The sequence below is a fragment of the Anoplophora glabripennis genome, unplaced genomic scaffold (genome assembly GCF_000390285.2).
Source record: "Anoplophora glabripennis isolate ALB-LARVAE unplaced genomic scaffold, Agla_2.0 scaffold1108, whole genome shotgun sequence".
NCBI classification, from domain to species: Eukaryota; Metazoa; Arthropoda; class Insecta; order Coleoptera; family Cerambycidae; genus Anoplophora; species Anoplophora glabripennis.
This window is the reverse complement of record NW_019417186.1, coordinates 31296-52882: the sequence shown is the minus strand read 5'-3', so window position 1 is coordinate 52882 and position 21587 is coordinate 31296. Positions and strand designations below refer to the sequence as shown.

The 21587-nt window shown below is 36.2% G+C and overlaps 1 protein-coding gene across 1 annotated transcript in view; it reads left to right on the top strand.

Moving 5' to 3' along the window:
* The window catches only part of LOC108914568 (eukaryotic translation initiation factor 3 subunit A), a 24424-nt gene extending 3807 nt beyond the window's left edge, over positions 1-20617 (top strand). Inside the window, exons 6-11 of the mRNA XM_023456027.1 lie at positions 1449-1949; positions 5855-6012; positions 9160-9349; positions 12228-13047; positions 14267-14884; positions 20325-20617. Of these exons, the coding sequence (XP_023311795.1) occupies positions 1449-1949; positions 5855-6012; positions 9160-9349; positions 12228-13047; positions 14267-14884; positions 20325-20392 (2355 nt within the window). The 3' untranslated portion in view covers positions 20393-20617. The remainder of the gene's footprint in view (positions 1-1448; positions 1950-5854; positions 6013-9159; positions 9350-12227; positions 13048-14266; positions 14885-20324) is intronic.
* The last annotated feature ends 970 nt before the right edge of the window (positions 20618-21587 follow it).

The following is a 21587-nucleotide window of genomic DNA, read 5'->3' as shown; positions in this document are numbered from 1 at the left end:
AGGGCAAGATAACTTTGTTTTATTAATTAGCTATCGGACGTATCGGACTGGGATTTTAGAGACAATTAAAGAAAGGGTTAAACTTTTATTTCCGAGAAGTTTTACATTGATAGTTCATGTAATAAACGCGCTAGCAGGAGTTCACGTACGTGGAAAAAGAGCTTCGGACTCGCGCACGTGTGACTGAAATGTCGAGTAAAAAATATCGCGCGCGACTGGGAACAACGTTCACGCGCATGCGCGGCTCCTCCCGTATGCAGGCCGTTCAATGCCGTTAGCTTTTACTGCTGCTATCGCAAGATGTAAAACTTTCTGAAAATTAAAGTTTAAGCCTTTCTTTAATTGTCTCAAAATTCCGGTCCGATACGTAATTAATGTTATAAAAAAAGCTATTTTGGGATCAAAGAGGCGTAGGTGATTTCTCTTTTTTAAAATTACTGTAAAAATAAGCTCTATTTAATGCAAAAAGAGCGAAATCTCGAGTGGCTTTTGCCTGACCCAGGGACAACTTTTTGAAATTTTTTTTTTTCGATGGATTCCCCACAACCTCTGGGGATTCCGCGACTCGGCAAAAAATTCAAAATTTTGAAATTAACAATATCGATACTACAAAATTAAAAAAAATTATACTCTTAAAACTTTTTATTTTTATAATAATATATTAGTTACTATAAGAGCTTAATAAAATGTACGTAGCGATAAAAACTAAGTATTGCAATGCGAGAATTTGAAATGCGATTGCAACTTATGACAATAGCATCTGATTTTAACATATGTAAAAATATTCAAGCACATCCCGGTCATTGATTATACAATTTACTATTTTTTTAATTATCCAATAAGTATTTACTTTAAAATTTAAAAACCTAGTTTAATTTTTACTTAGTAGAATGTTAATTTTTTAATTGTAGTATTTATAAGTATATAATTAGTAAAAAATGTGTTCCAAAATTTTTTTAGGAGTCGTAAAAGTTTGAAGACCGCTGATCTAGAGCAATATGCTCTTGGTTATTTCTAAAAGCAGAAATGGCCTGGTGATTTCTTTATTAAAATATTTTCTAAAAATTATTTTGTATAAAAATATGTTATTGATATTGGCTAGAACCCTTGGTATTCTGAATTTAACGAAAGTTCAATCTTTATTTGTTGTTTTTGTCTTTTTTTTTCTAATTTTTTCGAGGAGAAAAAGTTCATTGTTTGACAATTTTTTTTTTATTTTGGACCGTTACATATTGCACAGTAAATGGAAGACACTATTTATCGAACAGTTACCGAAATGCCTCACTCCAGCACCCCATCCTTAACTTGAGGCTTTCTTTTCATCACTTCCATTTTTCTCCGAGCCTATCCGTCATTTACAGATTGAAGGTAGTGACGTCAAGTGAGACCTTACTAGCTGCAATCAATGTGCTCTGTATACTTTTTTTTTAAATGTAATTTAACTGCAGGTCCGCGTGAACGTAATCAACTTGGCAAGCCCCCAACTCCAAGACCTCTACAATTGGCTCGAGGTGGAGTTCCACCCTCTCCTGCTCTGCAACCGCGTGCACGATGTGATCGTGTCGCTTCAATCCGAAGAGAACTCCCCGCTCCAACAGTACATCCCCGCCTTGCAGGACGTCACCCTCGTCCGACTCGTGCGACAGATCGCTCAGGTGTACCAGACCATCGAGTTCGCCAAACTCTTACAACTCGCCAAATTCACGACGGCCTTTCACCTGGAGAGGCTCCTGGTGGACTGCGTACGTCACAACGACATGCAGATTCGCATCGATCACGGCAAGCAGTGCATCCACTTCGGAATGGACTTGAGCGAGAGCCAGCGTGAGGATAAACCCGAGGGGCCCACCCTGCAGGTCATGCCGAGCGAGCAGGTCAGAAACCAGCTCGTTAATATGTCCACTGTTCTGAACCAGGCCATCCAGGTCATTAATCCCAACAAGAAGAAGGTAAGCTTTGCTCAAATTGTTTAGTTTTTAATGTTTGTCAGTGCTTGTCATAAGCGTATAAGTGGAAATAAGAGGCAGGAAGAGGTCAAGAAAATATTGAATTAAAAATGTTTCTTAGTAAAATACGTTTTACCTACCTTTTATTATTTTATTTAAATTTAGCAGTAAGTATATGTTTGAATAAATGTGAAATATTTATAAATAGTCCAACCAAATTATACTTGAAGAAAAAAAATTGTTACCTAGACTTTTATAAATGAAAATGGTAAAAGGGCTTATAATAACCCTAAAAAAAAATTAATGCGTGAGCATGCGCGGCAGAGGGTTGATTTGGAGGTTTGGAGGGAAAGTTATGAATAATTGTATCATTGAGATTTCTGGTGAAAGTTGACGTCAAACAAAAAAGTGTCCACTACAAAAGTTGTAGATCATGCAAAAATCTACAAGTTTTGTAGAGGTCACTTTTTAATATAACCTCAAAATTTCCGAGAAAATGCGAAAAACAGTTTATTTTCAGATTTTTCGTTTTTTATTTCTCATTTCCGCAAAAATAATTTAATTTTAACAAAACTTGGTAAAAGTATACATTTCTGTGTATTAAATAACCCCAAATTTTTTTAGATAAAAAAATCAAGAAATTTCCGAGATATTAATTTTTTTCAGCATGAAAGAAAAATTCTAATTAGAAAAATCATACAAAGTTCTACCGGTAACCATTTTTTCGTTTTGACATTTTTTGGCGAAATAAAAAAATCTGTAATCACAGTTCAAAAACATGCTCAAAAATGCAAAAAAATTAAAAAATGACGCAACAATGAATTTTTCAGTAATTGTTGATATGTTTAAATTAAAAAACATTCAAAAACTGATTACACCATTCAATTATATGGAAAAATATAAAAATAAAACTGTCTCATTGTTTAACCCAAAACTTTATTTTTGTACAGTATTGCTATAAACATCTAAGTCGAATTACAAATGCACAAATGATAAATTATCTGGATGATTTGAGAATTCAGCAATACAAAGTATTAACTGCAAAGTCTACTGGTGACGCGAAATCCGAAAACCCGAAATTTTACAAAATCGTTTTAATTTTTTTCTAGCTTTATTTGAAAACGAATTTTAAAATAAATTGCATATATACATTGCCACTTTTTTCGCTCTATCCAATGGCGCCAACATTTTTGTAATCCGACGTTTCATTTTTAATTCTGAATTAGATGATATTGCTATTGTAATCGCTTAAAAAGGTTTTTAGCTTTGATTTAAAATTTTTCCTGAGTATGGCACTGAACGCTTTCAAAATATCTATTGAAAGAAGTAATAAATAAATAGCAGTATGTCAGTACAGCTCAAAATATCCAACAATTTTTTTTAATCAATAATTTAAAAAGTTATACCTATTAAAAAAATAATACAAATTTATGAANTGATAGTTCATGTAATAAACGCGCTAGCAGGAGTTCACGTACGTGGAAAAAGAGCTTCGGACTCGCGCACGTGTGACTGAAATGTCGAGTAAAAAATATCGCGCGCGACTGGGAACAACGTTCACGCGCATGCGCGGCTCCTCCCGTATGCAGGCCGTTCAATGCCGTTAGCTTTTACTGCTGCTATCGCAAGATGTAAAACTTTCTGAAAATTAAAGTTTAAGCCTTTCTTTAATTGTCTCAAAATTCCGGTCCGATACGTAATTAATGTTATAAAAAAAAGCTATTTTGGGATCAAAGAGGCGTAGGTGATTTCTCTTTTTTTAAAATTACCGTAAAAATAAGCTCTATTTAATGCAAAAAGAGCGAAATCTCGAGTGGCTTTTGCCTGACCCAGGGACAACTTTTTGAAATTTTTTTTTTTCGATGGATTCCCCACAACCTCTGGGGATTCCGCGACTCGGCAAAAAATTCAAAATTTTGAAATTAACAATATCGATACTACAAAATTAAAAAAAATTATACTCTTAAAACTTTTTATTTTTATAATAATATATTAGTTACTATAAGAGCTTAATAAAATGTACGTAGCGATAAAAACTAAGTATTGCAATGCGAGAATTTGAAATGCGATTGCAACTTATGACAATAGCATCTGATTTTAACATATGTAAAAATATTCAAGCACATCCCGGTCATTGATTATACAATTTACTATTTTTTTAATTATCCAATAAGTATTTACTTTAAAATTTAAAAACCTAGTTTAATTTTTACTTAGTAGAATGTTAATTTTTTAATTGTAGTATTTATAAGTATATAATTAGTAAAAAATGTGTTCCAAAATTTTTTTAGGAGTCGTAAAAGTTTGAAGACCGCTGATCTAGAGCAATATGCTCTTGGTTATTTCTAAAAGCAGAAATGGCCTGGCGATTTCTTTTATTAAAATATTTTCTAAAAATTATTTTGTATAAAAATATGTTATTGATATTGGCTAGAACCCTTGGTATTCTGAATTTAACGAAAGTTCAATCTTTATTTGTTGTTTTTGTCTTTTTTTTTCTAATTTTTTCGAGGAGAAAAAGTTCATTGTTTGACAATTTTTTTTTTATTTTGGACCGTTACATATTGCACAGTAAATGGAAGACACTATTTATCGAACAGTTACCGAAATGCCTCACTCCAGCACCCCATCCTTAACTTGAGGCTTTCTTTTCATCACTTCCATTTTTCTCCGAGCCTATCCGTCATTTACAGATTGAAGGTAGTGACGTCAAGTGAGACCTTACTAGCTGCAATCAATGTGCTCTTTATACTTTTTTTAAATGTAATTTAACTGCAGGTCCGCGTGAACGTAATCAACTTGGCAAGCCCCCAACTCCAAGACCTCTACAATTGGCTCGAGGTGGAGTTCCACCCTCTCCTGCTCTGCAACCGCGTGCACGATGTGATCGTGTCGCTGCAATCAGAAGAGAACTCCCCACTCCAACAGTACATCCCCGCCTTGCAAGACGTCACCCTCGTCCGACTCGTGCGGCAGATCGCTCAGGTGTACCAGACCATCGAGTTCGCCAAACTCTTGCAACTCGCCAAATTCACGACGGCCTTCCATCTGGAGAGACTCCTGGTCGATTGCGTCCGTCATAACGACATGCAGATTCGCATCGATCACGGCAAGCAGTGCATCCACTTCGGAATGGACCTGAGCGAGAGCCAGCGCGAGGATAAACCCGAGGGGCCCACCCTGCAGGTCATGCCGAGCGAGCAGGTCAGAAACCAGCTCGTTAATATGTCCACTGTTCTGAACCAGGCCATCCAGGTCATTAATCCCAACAAGAAGAAGGTAAGCTTTGCTCAAATTGTTTAGTTTCGTCAGAATTAAATTATTTTTGTGGAAATGAGAAATAAAAAACGAAAAATCTGAAAAAAAAACTTTTTCGCATTTTTCTCGCAAATTTTGAGGTTATGTTAAAAAGTGACCTCTACAAAAGTTCTAGATTTTTGCATGATCTACAACTATTGTATTAGATACTTTTTTGTTTGACGTCAACTTTTGCGAGAAATCCCAATGATACAATTTTTCACAACTTTTCAACCCCCAAATCAACTCTCTGCTGCCCCTGCTCATGCATTTATTGTTTTTTTGTTTATTATTAGCCCCTTTATCATTTCCGCTTATAAAAGTCCAGGTAACAATTTTCTTTTTTTTCCCTCTGAGTTATTTCGATCGGTCTATAAACCTATTCGATTCACAAAAATGTTGAAATATTTTAAAATAAAGAAAAATATTTTTTATATTGAAAACTCATTCTTAAACATTCTCGTGACAATTGTTAATATAAATAGACTTATTTATTGTTGTTTCTTCAACGAATTTTTGACTTTAATTAACTAAAAATTATTAGCAATCTCCTAAAGTCGTGACATAGACCTAGAAAACGCCCCGTTTACTAATACGGCCCCTTTTTTTAGGTGGAAAGGGAGAAGTTAAGAGTTTCCATGGTGCAGAATTACCACGAAACTAAAGTGAGAGAGCACCAGAAGATCCTGCAACGTCACAAGATCATCGAGGACAGGAAGGAGTACATCGAAAGATTGAACACGGTTCGCGAGGAAGAGGAACAGAAGAGGTAAGTGTGTCGTTTTCCTTTTAGGAGTGCGTTATATGATTATTTTCTTATAGATTGGAGGAGATGCAGAGACAGCACGTTCTCGCAGAGCAGAAACGTTTGGAGCAAGAGAGGGAGGAGAGAGAGCGCAAGCGCGCCTTGAACGAAATCCAACAGATCAAGGACAGGCACCGGAAAGAAAAGTTGCAGCAGATCAGCCANGGATGATTTGAGAATTCAGCAATACAAAGTATTAACTGCAAAGTCTACTGGTGACGCGAAATCCGAAAACCCGAAATTTTACAAAATCGTTTTAATTTTTTTCTAGCTTTATTTGAAAACGAATTTTAAAATAAATTGCATATATACATTGCCACTTTTTTCGCTCTATCCAATGGCGCCAACATTTTTGTAATCCGACGTTTCATTTTTAATTCTGAATTAGATGATATTGCTATTGTAATCGCTTAAAAAGGTTTTTAGCTTTGATTTAAAATTTTTCCTGAGTATGGCACTGAACGCTTTCAAAATATCTATTGAAAGAAGTAATAAATAAATAGCAGTATGTCAGTACAGCTCAAAATATCCAACAATTTTTTTTAATCAATAATTTAAAAAGTTATACCTATTAAAAAAATAATACAAATTTATGAAATATTTTATGCGGTATTGACTTTTATATTGTTATGACTTCATCCAATAGATATTTTAAAAGTGTTCCAGAGCCATACTCAGGAAAAAAGGACGAAACGTCGGATTGCAAAAATGTTGCCGCCATTGTGTAGAGCGAAAAAAGTGGCATTGTAAATATGTAATTTATTTTAAAATTAGATCAAATCCAAAAAAGAAATAAACAATTTCGCAAAATTTCGGGTTTTTCCGGATATCTCTGGAACAACCCAGAATTTTAAAACTTTCTAAATGGCATATTGTTAGGTTTAAAAAAACACAACTTTTTTCTAATCTGAGCCACCCCGTATCTCTTACCGTTTCCTAGATCCTAATGCTATCCTATCCTTATCTTGGACACACTGTATATCTATGAATTCATCAAAATTTAAAAAAAAATAAGTTCACTAATCGATCCTACGGAAAAAAATTATTATTTATTTATTCACTATTCGACTTATGTTTACAGCAATACTGTACAAAAATGAAGTTTTTTTTGGGTCAAACAATGAGAGTTTTTTTTTGTACTTTTTCGGTACAATTGAATGGTGTAATCAGAATTTGATTTTTTTTTAATTTAAACAAATTATCAACAATTACTGCAAAATTAGTTGTTGCAAGTCATTTTTTAATTTTTTTTGCATTTTTGAGCATGTTTTTGAACTATGTTTACAGATTTTTTTATTTCACCAAAAAGAACGTCAAAAAGAAAAAACTTATCACCGGCAGAACTCTGTACGATGATTTTTCTAAGTAGAATTTTTATTTGAAGAAAAAGTGTTTCAGACTGGAAAAAATGAATATCTCGGAAACTTCTTAATTTTTTTATTTAAAAAAATTTGTGGTTATATTCAGAGGTATACTTTCACCAAGTTTCGTCAGAGTTAAATTATTTTTGCGGAAATGAGAAATAAACGAAAAATCAGAAAAAAAACTGATTTTCGCATTTTTCTCGGAAATTTTGAGGTTATGTTATAACTTTTCAACCCCCCCAAATCAACCCTCGGCCACCCCTACTCACGCATTTATTGTTTTTTCGATTATTATAAACCCTTTTACCGTTTCCACTTATAAAAGTCCAGGTAACAATTTTCTTTTTTTTCCCCTCTAAATGAGTTATTTCGATCGGTCTATAAAACTATTCGATTCACAGAGATGTAGACATTTTTTAAAATAAAGAAAAATATTTTTTTGAAAACAATTGAAAATTCTCATTCTTAAAAATTCTCATGACAATTGTTAATATAAATAGACTTATTTATTTTTGTTCCTTTTTTGACTTTAATTAACTAAATTATTAGCATCCTCCTAAAATCGTGACATAGACCTAGAAAACGCCCCGTTTACTAATACGGCCCCTTTTTTTAGGTGGAAAGGGAGAAGTTAAGAGTTTCCATGGTGCAGAATTACCACGAAACTAAAGTGAGNGGCCTTCCATCTGGAGAGACTCCTGGTCGATTGCGTCCGTCATAACGACATGCAGATTCGCATCGATCACGGCAAGCAGTGCATCCACTTCGGAATGGACCTGAGCGAGAGCCAGCGCGAGGATAAACCCGAGGGGCCCACCCTGCAGGTCATGCCGAGCGAGCAGGTCAGAAACCAGCTCGTTAATATGTCCACTGTTCTGAACCAGGCCATCCAGGTCATTAATCCCAACAAGAAGAAGGTAAGCTTTGCTCAAATTGTTTAGTTTCGTCAGAATTAAATTATTTTTGTGGAAATGAGAAATAAAAAACGAAAAATCTGAAAAAAAAACTTTTTCGCATTTTTCTCGCAAATTTTGAGGTTATGTTAAAAAGTGACCTCTACAAAAGTTCTAGATTTTTGCATGATCTACAACTATTGTATTAGATACTTTTTTGTTTGACGTCAACTTTTGCGAGAAATCCCAATGATACAATTTTTCACAACTTTTCAACCCCCAAATCAACTCTCTGCTGCCCCTGCTCATGCATTTATTGTTTTTTTGTTTATTATTAGCCCCTTTATCATTTCCGCTTATAAAAGTCCAGGTAACAATTTTCTTTTTTTTCCCTCTGAGTTATTTCGATCGGTCTATAAACCTATTCGATTCACAAAAATGTTGAAATATTTTAAAATAAAGAAAAATATTTTTTATATTGAAAACTCATTCTTAAACATTCTCGTGACAATTGTTAATATAAATAGACTTATTTATTTTTGTTCCTTTTTTGACTTTAATTAACTAAATTATTAGCATCCTCCTAAAATCGTGACATAGACCTAGAAAACGCCCCGTTCACTAATACGGCTCCTTTTCTTAGGTGGAAAGGGAGAAGTTAAGAGTTTCCATGGTGCAGAATTACCACGAAACTAAAGTGAGAGAGCACCAGAAGATCCTGCAACGTCACAAGATCATCGAGGACAGGAAGGAGTACATCGAAAGATTGAACACGGTTCGCGAGGAAGAGGAACAGAAGAGGTAAGTGTGTCGTTTTCCTTTTAGGAGTGCGTTATATGATTATTTTCTTATAGATTGGAGGAGATGCAGAGACAGCACGTTCTCGCAGAGCAGAAACGTTTGGAGCAAGAGAGGGAGGAGAGAGAGCGCAAGCGCGCCTTGAACGAAATCCAACAGATCAAGGACAGGCACCGGAAAGAAAAGTTGCAGCAGATCAGCCAGACGGAGCACGGGCAGAAGATCCTGAAGAAACTCGACGAAGATGTAAGTGTTATTACATAAAATTTTTATTGCTTTGTATTGGCGCATTTAACGGTCGTTTCGTTATTTTTAAGTCACATTTGCAATGCGATACCGCCTCAGAATTTAGGAAACTCGGTTTTGTTGTCCCTCATTCGCAAATCCTAATGTAAAACAAGTTTAAATATTCTAGCTCCGTTTGTGGTTTCAGCACAATCCTTGATAGTTATCAAATTAGATTTTTACGTGCCAAAATTTAGTTCAGCAAACAACGACACATAAACATTAGGAAAAATTCCATAGAGTTGAATGAACTACTTTACCCCAAATAAATGTTAATGCTTCATTTTCAAAATGCCGTCCAAAATTCGTAAAAAAACAACCTTTTTCATTTAAAATGAAATTGCGTATTGCTGAAGTTTTTCGAAAACTAACCGTAGGTGTTTGAAGTGCTGTTGTTCGTCTTCTGATGCGACAAGGATATTGTCTAAATATGCGTAACAAAAGTCCAGTCATCGCAAAACAAAGTATGAACTATTGGAATGTTTGTGCTGCGGTACGCAACCCGAATGGCATCGCGTTAAATTCGAAGAGATCAAAAGGTGTCGCTGCCTACACTAACCATTTTATAAAAAAATATTTTAGACAAAAGTTGAGTTGATTAACAAATGTATTAGTTATTACAAAAAACCGCTAAAAATCGCATTTTTTTTAAAACTTCCATGTCTTTAAAACGGAAAATGATTTTTTACTAGACTCAGAATATCTACTCCTTGGCAAGTAGAATAAGTGCATTTTTGTAAAATTGCAAATTATTTGGTAGTTTTTGAAAAAAATTGAGTTTTTCGAAAAATAGACATTTTTTTCCAGTTTCAATAAATCTTACAGTATTGCACTTACGTGACCCATCTTACGCTTAAAATTTTCTCTATAAGTTGTACTTTTCTCTCTAAATTGTGTGTATTGTAAAATAAATGGAAATACATATAGGAAAAATCTACCGAAACTTTGACTTCTTTTTTCGGGTCGAAAAATGTAGATCTTTTTCTTATCGTTGAAATTTAATCGACATGGCATTATTGCAATTTAAGAGCTGATATTTTTTCACGAATTAAAAAAAAGATGTCCTACGACCAATAGGAACGAGATTTTTTTTTTTTTTCAGAAAATCACCAGGACCTCATTTTTAATATTGAGGTCTGAAATTTACACATGTTGTAGTCAAATACATTTACTTCAATATAAAAAATGGTCGGCAATGATTGACCCCCTTTTTTTTACAGTAAACTTAATTTTGTTGGGCCCTAAAATCCTTGCTCCACTCGACACGTTGATGTGCGGTGGGGGGAGAAAGACTGACGCGACTGTTGTATTTGTCGATCATAATGAACTTAGCTGAGTCACAGTCTTTCTCCCCCCAGCACCCGCATCGTGTCTAGCCGAGCAAGGATTTTATGGGGGCCTAACAAAATTAAGTTTACTGTAAAAAAAATGGGGTCAATCATTGCGGACAATTTTTTTATATTGAAGTAAAAGTATTCAACTACAGCATGTGTAAATTTCAGACATTAACATTAATAAATGAAGTTATAGCAATTTTTTGAAAAAATAAAATTCTCGGCTCCTGTTGATCGTAGGACATTTTTTTTTAAATTTGTGAAAAAATGTTAGCGTTCAAATGGCAATAATGCCATTCCGATTAAATTGCATTACTGTGTGATTTATTGAAACTTGAAAAAAATTTATTTTTTTCGAAAAACTCAATTTTTGCAAAAACTACCAAATAATTTGCAATTTTACAAAAATGCTCTTATTCTACTGGCCAAGGACTACATATTCTGAAAGTTTCGTAAAAAAAATATTTTTTTTCGTTTTAAAGATACAGAAGTTTAAAAAAAAAATTATATTTTTAGCCATTTTTTTACAATGACTAGTACATTTGTTTATCAATTGACTTCAGGCTGAGCTCAAAGTTTTTGTTATATAAAGTTTTACAACTTCTGTCTAAAACATTTTTTACTTTTTTTTAAATGAAAATTTATTGCAAATTTTGGATGCATTTTGAAAATTCAGCTGGGATAAAGTAGTTCATTCAATTCTACGCAATTTTTCCTAATTTTTACTTGTTTTTGTTTACTGAAATAAATTTTGGCAAAAAAAAACGAGGTATTTTTGACAATTTGACTGTCCTATAAGATACTTGAGAACAGTTATGCAAATTTCTCTAAAACGTTTGACAGAGTCAATCACAGAATGCTATTATTCAATTTGACATATCGTAAACAAGTAGTTCAAATGAACAACTTTCTATTAAATGAAATTTCTTTTCTTTCTGGTGTTCCACAAGGGTCCCACTTAGGTCCCTCATTATTTAACTTATTCATCAATGATTTTAATCAGTTTGAATCTGAGGCATTCTCTTTAATTTGGAAATTGATCCACATGAAAATGTTCTCAGTAACTGTTGTAAATTGGACAATTTTTGGAAAAAAGAAAACTGTAAGTTCATTTTGTAGAACAAAAGTTATCTCTTAAAATTTATTTTAGGTAATTGGTGCATTGTAACTATTTTCATCTCATGTTGTACTGGTTTGTTAATACGGAAATAAGAAATGACTCATTTTTTTTAATTTAGTATAATGAGTGTTTCGTTAAAAAAATCAAGTACCGTTTTAACTGCTGTAACTTATTGTGAAAAAGTTATAAAGTATATGAGACGTAAAATTAATTTTAAAAAAATTGTAATGATTTTGTTGTTCAAAAAAAAAATCTTTTGGGTTCAAATGTTTGGAAAATCGGTGATTTTTTAGAAATTGTTTATAATGTAAAAGACTGAAATTCCTGTCATCATGCGGTTTAGAATTAAGGTGACAATATTTTACCATCCGTTCATATCTTTCAGGTCATTAAAAAGTTGGATGCCGACCAGATCGCCGCCAAAGAGGCGGAGGAGCTTCAAAAGGAACGCAGGGAACTCCAGGCCAAGCTTAAATCTCAAGAGAAGAAAGTCGATTACTTCGAGCGTGCCAAGAGACTGGAAGAGATCCCTCTGCTCCAGGCGAACATGAAGGAGCGTCAGCTGCAAGACCAGAACTTCTGGGAGCAGCAGGAGAAGGAACGCATAGCGGCGGCCATCGAAGAACGCAAACTGGCCGTCGCCACCAGGGACCGTCTGGCCAGGATGAAGCCCGACAAAGACGAGTTCCTCACCAAACTGAAGAAGGAGAGGAACATCGTGTACGAGGACAAGCTGAAGGAGTTCGAGAAACTCCTGGCCGAGGAGAGGAAGAAGAGGCTGCAGGAACGCAAGGCCAAACGCAAGGAAGAAAGACGAACCAAGTGGCTCAAAGAGAAGGAGGAGGAAGCGGAACGTAAGGCGGCGGAGCTGCGTCGCCGCGAAGAGGAGGAACGTCAGCGTGCCGAGGAGGCTGCCAGGAAGGAACGCGAGGAGAAAGAGAGGATCGAACGGGAGGAACGCGAGAAGAAGATGAAGGAGCAGCAGGAAATGTTGGATAGGGTGGCCGCCAGGCAGAGGCAGCGCGAGGAAGAAATCGAGAGGAAGCTGCAGGAGGAGAAGGAGAGCAGGGATAAGGTGAAGGAATCGTCTTGGCGGAGGGGCGAATTAGGCGGAGGCGGCGGCGGTGGCGGAGGCGGAGGCAATTTCTGGAGGGGCGGCGACAAGTCCGAGGAGGCTCCCAAGAAAACTGAGGCTTGGAGACCAGGTTAGTACAATTTTTTTGTTGAAAAAAGTTGGTTCGCACTTCATTAATAATTTTAAAAATAATTTATAGTTTAACGTTGAAGAATACTTCTAATTTTAACTTTTATTAAAATCGGTAAAATGTGATGTAAAATTATAGCGGATGTCCCATCAAAAAAAATTTTTAGATTCTAGGATATCAATAAACGAACTTGGTGATGACCTTGGATTTGACTTTTACTCTAAGTTTCAAGGTTAAATCAAGATTAATTCGATAATATTTAATGGTACACTCTCTTTTTATACCAGCTATCAATAGCCAAATTTTACGTCCGAATGTAGGGTTAGAAAACCTTCCCCACATGACCCTGTGCAGATCATTTGGAAGGGAAACTAATTTTTCTCTAAATACATATAAGATTGATTTGTGGAGGAAAACGATTCAAGCAAAATTTGTAGGACTTTGAATGACAAATGTAATTGTCCTTGGATGTGACCTTCATTAGAAGTTGCAAGGTCAAACTAAGGTCAACTGAATATCGAATAGAATACACTATTTTTTATACCAACAACCGATACAGCTTGTGATCGGGTGTTCAATGTGATATATTCTAGTTGACCTTGGTCTGACATTGAGAATTGAGGCGAAGGTGAAATCCAAGGTCGCCATTGAATTTTTCATTCAAAATCGTACAAATTTTACTTGAAACATTTTTCTCCACAATTAGATTTTGTCGAATTAAGAGAAAAATGAGTTTGAACTCCAAATATCCTGCAAGGACATGCCCAAAAAATGTTCTGACACCCATATTTTAACAAAATATGGCCTTCTATCCATTGCTGGTATAAAAAAAGGTGTTGCATTTAATATTTCCAAATTGACCTTGGTTTGACCTTGAAACTTAACATCAAATTTTTCAGTTGTACAAATTTTACTTGAAACATTTTTCTCCACAATTCGATCCTGTCAAGTTCAGAGAAAAATAAGTTTGACCTCCAAATATCCTGCAAGGACGTGCCCAAAAAATTTTCTGATGCCCATATTTGAACAAAATATGGTGTTCTATCCATTGCTGGTATAAAAAAAGGTGTCGCATTTGATACTTCCAAATTGACCTTGGTTTGACCTTGAAACTTAACATCAATGTCAAATCCAAGGTCACCAGCATACTTGTTGATGTTGATATCAATATAATGTTAAGACAACGCGAAACTCACGCCTTTTGTCAATTTCTGATCAGCTCGCTTCCGAGGCAACCCCGACGACCCCCCCGCCAGAGGCGGCGACAGTTGGAGAACCATGGAAGACAAGAAGGAGGACCGGAGGGAGGATAAACGTGACGACAGAAGGGAAGAACGTCGCGATGCGGGAAAAGACGAACGCCGCGATGACAGAAGAGACGATCGACGCGACGACAGAAGGGAGGACCGTCGCGAAGATAGGAGAGATGACCGCCGCGACGACAGGAGAGAGGATCGCCGTGAGATCTCTCGCGGCGGCTTCGACAGAGGCGAACGAGACCGCGACAGGTTCGCCGATAGAGAAGGAGGAGCCCGTTTCTCTCGAGACGACAGGGAGCGCAGAGGTGGAGAAGATAGAGATCGTAGAGATGACAGGGACCGCAGAGACGATAGGGATAGAAGAGGAGGGGACGATGGAGGTAGTTCGTGGCGTTCCCTTAGGAAGACGGAGGATGACGGACCGGCCCGCAGGCCGCCTATGCCGAGAGGCGGTAGGGATGGAGGTTCGGACGCGTGGAGGTCTGGTAAAGAGGGCGGTAGGAGGGAGGAACCCTTAAGGAGAGGGGGTGATGACAGGAAAGATGAGAGGAGAGGACCACCGCCGCCAAGGGAGAAACGTAAGTGCTTTTTGTGTAAATACTCAGTTTAATTAAGTTTTTAAATATTGTTCTTTTTAAAATCAATGGGAATGTCGGGGATGGTGTTAAAATAGAAATTATTTTATTTACTTGCAATTGTGGAACGTAAACAACGAAACCTTGAAATTCGTCATGAGTTTCTTCCTGTGAAAAATTGAGTCTTCATTTGTATGAAAAATATTCGTTTTACTACGATTTTAGGCATGTTGTCAATGGTTCCATCTGTCGTGCTGACTTCCAACTGTGCCATTCAAATGGCTGCAGTATGAAGTGACCTTCTATATTGCAGGTACTTGTTGCACGACTGCCACCCACAGAGGGCGAAGATAATGTTTTAATTGTCAGTGTTGCGAGAAACAACTACTCAGAGGGCTATATGCCCCTGCCGGCATTAAACTGACGGACAATTCTAGCTGTTGCACTAGGTGTTGCGGGTAGAATTCGATGCCGGTAGGCGCAACACTGACAATTAACACATGGTCTTCGCCCTCTGTGGGTGGCAGTCGTGCAATAAGTACCTGCAATATAGCAGGTCGCTTCATACTGTAGCCATTTGAATGGCACAGTTGGGTGTCAGCACAGCTGATGGAGCCATTTACGCTCCCGTGTACATTGTATTTCCTTGTCGTGATGATACGACGCAAAACAGCTGGATCGTTCGTCGGTTGTCTCACCTATGGCACACTGATGAGGACTAATAAGTCCGAAACCGGTCTGTGTCTGGTGCGTTAAACTGACGAACGATCCTAGCTGTTGCACTAGGTGTTGCGAGTATAATTCAATGCCGGTAGGGGCATATAGCCCTCGGAGTAGTTGTTTCTCGCAACACTGACAATTAAAAAAAAAATTTTGTTATGTGCGTTAAATTGAAAATAGAAAATGAAGCAAATAGACTTCACTGAGAGGCTGTTCGAAAATAAAAAGCAAATTACAGATCATTATTGCTTTTTTTCCATTTTAACGAGAAACCATATACACGTGCAATACAACTGGCTGAAAAATAAAAACTAACCTCAGAAATTTAGTATGGCTTCCTTTGACAGATGGCATACACAACGGTAATGTCAACTTCCCTCAGCAACGCCATCTCTCTTTAAAGACGGGTACTTATCGATCGCCCCTTGTAGGATAGAGGCGGAACTGGCTCGTAAATAAAGCCTTTGTGGTGGCAAATTTACTTTTAACGATTGTGTGTGGGGACAATTTTTAAAATATAAGAATTCAAAATAAAAGATCCATCGGACATACCGTTAGCATGACTCCGAAGGGCCGTTATGGTCACACGAACTTGCAATTGAATAAAGTATGTTTCCAAACAGGTTTACAGTATCATGGTTTTTCAGTTTATGACAGTTTCAGACTTACATTGCCCTTAGACACATGTTAATGGTATGCCTATGGTGTTCCGATGGATTTTTTTTATTATTTTGAATTTCAGTTTAAAAAACGTGGCGTCCTTACTAAAATCGTAATAAAATGTATGTCTTGCGAAGAGATGAAGACTCTCTTTGCGATAGGAAGAACTCGGCATAAATCTCTGAATATTTACTCTCTTTTCTTCATGAGAATATACGCGTTACGAAGTATTCTGAAAGGCGTACGAACCGCAACTAAAATTCTGTTATTACCTTCAGGTCTAAGCCCAACTGACGTTTGTGTAATAAAAATTAAAAATACAAAAATTTTGATTGAATCGCTTATACAGGGTGATTCATTAACGGTATCGAGCGGCTGTATATAGGAAACTAGATGTGCTACGATTATGTTGTAAAAAATCTATTAACAAATACGGCCAAAAGAAATTGATTTAAAATATTTTCAAGTTTGTAACTTCACCGCTAGGTATAACGGGGGCGATGGCATCGACCCCGACAGCTGCACTAGAAGTCATGCTGAATCTGCCACCGCTGCATATAGTGGTGGAAAGAGAAGCGCGGCTAGCAGCATATCGACTCAGGAATAACAATGACTGGAGGGGTGATTCCCACTCCAGGATCATAGACACATCTATGTCGGAACCAACTCTTGGGATGGTATCCGACAAGATGGTCCCAAGATTTCATTTCCACAAGCCATTTGAGACTCGAATAGAGGATCAAAGCAAGTGGGAGGAAAGGTTTAATACCCTGGAAAGGTGGAGCCTAGTATGGTTTACAGATGGCTCCAAAATGACCAGAGGGACGGGTGCAGGAATATATGGACTCAGACCCAGATGGAGTGCAAGCTACAGTCTGGGGGAGTTCCCTACTGTATTCCAAGCAGAAATCTTCGCGATAATGGCGTGTCTGGCAGAGAATGTACGTAGAGGTTATAGACGTAAACTCATATATATATTCTCTGATAGTCAAGCTGCAATTAAAGCTTTAGCCGCACACAAGGTAAGTTCAAAACTGGTGTGGGACTGTTTACAAATGCTGACTGAACTGGCCACCAACAATACAGTCAGACTGTGTTGGGTGCCAGGGCACAAAGGCATTTGTGGAAATGAGAAAGCGGATGAACTTGCTTGCTAGGAAGGGATCCGAGACAGTGTTCATTGGCCCGGAGCCCTTCTGTGGCACATCTCCCAGTGTGGTCAGGCGGGCTCTGGGCATAGGAAATACTGGACTTCAAGGCCAGGACATAGCCATTCGCTTATGGAGTATCCTTCAAAGGGAAGAACGAATGAGCTACTGAGCTTGAATAGAATCCGGCTCAGGAGAGTGACAGGACTCATAACGGGACACTGTCACTTTAGGAAACATCTACATAAGCTAAAGCTTGTAGACAGTCCAGTCTGCCGAGGATGTGAATCAGCAGATGAAACTTCTCTGCATATCCTGGGCGAGTGCCCGGGATTTGCACGTAGCAAAATGGCGCTCCTTGGGAGACCCTATTTAGAACACAAGGAACTGAGAGAAGTGTCAGCAAGGAAGCTTTTGGACTTTGTAAAAAGGACAAATCTACTTGCTGAATTGGACTAGTAGTGGGACGCACAATAGGCCTAATTAGGCCGCAGTGCTTTGGGACTTTTTAAAGGACCAACCACTAGATGAAGATGAAGAAGAAGAAGAACTTCACCGCTAGGGGGCGCAACTGCTATTGTCAGTTTTTCGAAATTTTGCCTATATAACCTTAGTTGAAAATACACTTTTTAGTTACACTGTTAAGCCTTTCACAAGTTTTGTTTGAACTTTTTTTTTTGTTATTACCATAGCAACGGCAATATGAAGGACGCCATCTTGAAATTTTTAAATTGTCATAACTTCTGAATGTCTTAATCGATTTCAGTAAACGATGGCTCATTTAAAGAACTATTAATAAAATTTATATTTATGATACGGGAATAAAAATATTATTTTCCTAAGCAACGGTAAACGACGTTAATGAGAAAAGTTTTGTAATTGTCTCCGTTTACTAAAAAAATTATATGCAACGATATAGTTTTTTTTCCAAGCCAAAATGAAATTGTAATTCATTGTCAAACTGTATCAATCTTGTCCTTAAAAATTACTTGCTTTGTTTTTTTAATATGTAAGTACACTTTTTGATTTTCTTATTAATTCCAAATATCTGAATAGTTATAAAGATTATTTTTTCTATGACGAGGCAGGCTATGCCCGATGAAAATAGACAACTGAAAAATTATGTCAAACGATATGTGCCAGCTCTTGCTTCGTGCAAAATTAGTGTCATTCGTGTGAGAAAAGTACTTGTGTTCCATATGAAATTCCCAGGTCTCTAACTAATTCTCTTAAACTTATTTGGGGATTTACATGGACACAAGCCAATATATTAATAATACTGTCTTCCGTTCTTGCACGTCGATGTCTTCTTACAGAATGTAGTGGCGTCTTGATAAATGCTGAAATACTTCTCTGGAGTAGCGTATTCTACGAGGGTATTGCAAAGCGTATTCTCTTGAAGCTATAACGGCATTTTCCAAACATTGAAAATAAACTGCCAACATATCACACGCTTCCACATTCGTAAAAGGTATTTTCCTCTTCAGAAGTACTTTTCCAACACAAATAACACTAATTTTGCACGTAACAAGAGCTGTCACATTTCATTTGACGTAATTTTTCTGTCGTCTATTTTCATAGGGCATAGCCTGCCTCGTTATGGAAATAATAATCATTATAAATACTCAGATATTTGGAAGTACCTACATATTTAAAAAAAAATAAAAATAAAGCAAGTTCTTTTTAAGGACAATATTGGTATAGTTTTATAATTAATTACAATTTAATTTTGGCTTGGACTATGGCAATGTTATTTAGAGAACTAAATAATGGAGGATATTCTAGCACAACTTCATTATTTTAGCAATAACTTGAAAACCAAAAAAAGATATCGACCTCCTGTTTGTGTATTTGTTTTCCTTAATGAATGGTCTATCAAGCCATGAAAAAAAAAACCTATATCGTTGTATTTAATTTTTTTAGTAAACGGAGACATTTGCAAAACTTTTCTCGTTAGCGTCGTCTACCGTTGTGCAGGAAAATAATATTTTTATTCCCATATCATAAATATAAATTTTATTAATAGTTCTTTAAAATGAGCTATCGTTTATTGAAATCGATTAAGACATTCAGAAGTTATGACAATTTAAAAATTTCAAGATGGCGTCTTTCATATTGGCGTTGCTATGGTAATAACAAAAAAAAAAGTTATGCGAAATTTCGGAAAACTGACAATTCTCTGTAACACTATAGTAGTTGCGCCCCCTAGCGGTGAAGTTACAAACTTGAAAATATTTTAAATCAATTTCTTTTGGTCGTATTTGTTAAGATATTTTTTACCCCATAATCGTAGCACGTCTAATTTCCAATATACAGCCGCTCGATACCGTTAATGGATCACCCTGTATATTACATCACTCTGTATTTTATGAATTTGCCGATGGGTAATATTGAAACACAGCCCTGTATTAGCACTTTTTGATGTCTTCCATATCATTTGTCGCCAGTTATGTCATGTGCATTGAATTTTTAAATTTACAATTTTTTTTTTCAAGTACTTTCCGTACACCTAAATATTTTGTAACAAAAAAAAATGTTGATTTAATTTTTCCAGTACTAAAAAGCAAATAAAAAAAATGAACGGGACACATTAATTTAAGAGTAAACCAGTGAAATATTTACCTAAATTTTATGTCGCCATTCATTAAATCATTTTCCCAAGTTTTTTTCAAAATAAATTCCCAAAGTGCATCCTCACTTTTTTCTAGAAATTAATTAAATGAAAAACTAATGCTTAAAATTGTATGCATCTCGGCTAAAACCTACATTTATATGGCTTTGTTGGCCGACGCGTTAGGCGAAAAGCAAACTCGTCCATAAAAATACATTTTTGACCTCAGTACAAGAGTAACTATTTTAAAAATATACACGTTGTTGGTTCGTCTGTATTCTTATTTTTGTTTAATTTCCGGCAGCCGTTCGTGAACAACCTCCACAACCCGAAGGGGAAGAAGGCTGGTCTCAGGTCCGAGGTCGACGTTAACTTCTTTCATAGCGAAAATATAACACGACGAACTTAGTTCTCATTGCATATTGAAGTAATTTCTAATAATATACGAGTAATATCTAATTTTTATTTACAGGTTTTTATGGAAAATGGTTGTAGTAATACTTGTCTAGATTTTAAAGCGTCTACAGGCTTTTCTTATATTTCTAAAGCCGTGATCCATGTTATATTTATTTTAATCAATAAATGCCTATCATACGATAAAAATTTTATTTCGCCCCTTTCACTACGACGAAAATTGCGTAGTTACAACTATTTCGATGAAATCGAACCGTTAAGTGCTGTGCTATTTACTAACGATTCTTGTATTCACGCATTATAATGTTTTTCTCGTACAGTAAGTATACACTTCCTTATTTTCATCTACTTTTAAATCCGAACTACCAAGGAAGAAGTTTGACTGCCTTAATTTTAACAGAGGATAGAATACATTAAAATAAACAAAAAACCTGGGTCCTAAATTGCCATTTCTGAGAAAAAAATTATCAAAATCTCCAGCTTGATGTACAAAAGTCCGATTAATTAAGGAATATTGACAATCGCGTGCATGGAATACCATAAAATACAATGTTTATCACTTTTCTGAACTTCTAAAAAATAATTAGCGTAATAAACTTAAAATTTGATAAAATTCATATCGAGCAATGTGACAACGGCGCGGCGGATAACACGACGTACTAGCTGTCCAGCAATACGCAATTTAGTTGGTATCTGGAATTGGACCGTGTCTGAGTGTTTTTTGCGTGCCACTATTTCCTTTTCTTGAGGTGTTTTCCAGCGAGTGCGAGACAATTGGATTCGAAGGTGTCGTGCGTGCATCGAAAATGGTGCTGGAAGCATATGTTGTAGTTTGTTTTGTACTTGTGCGTTTAATCCTTTTCTGCGCAATACATCTGAATGTAGCTACTGCGCCGTGCGCGAAAGTTTACCGCGTGCGACTATACTCGTCTCGAGCACTACTTATATTTTTACATTATGTTGTGTTAAATTAATTTAATATATATTTAAAGGTTTCAAAATAATTGTAATAGTTTAGTTATTAATATTTTATTATAAATCATCCATCACTACGCTCCTCAATCTCAAATTCGTCGCCGCTATCGCTCTTCGCTAAAATTTCTTCCACTACTTTGTCAATTTTCTAAATATTTTAAATAAAATACAATATATC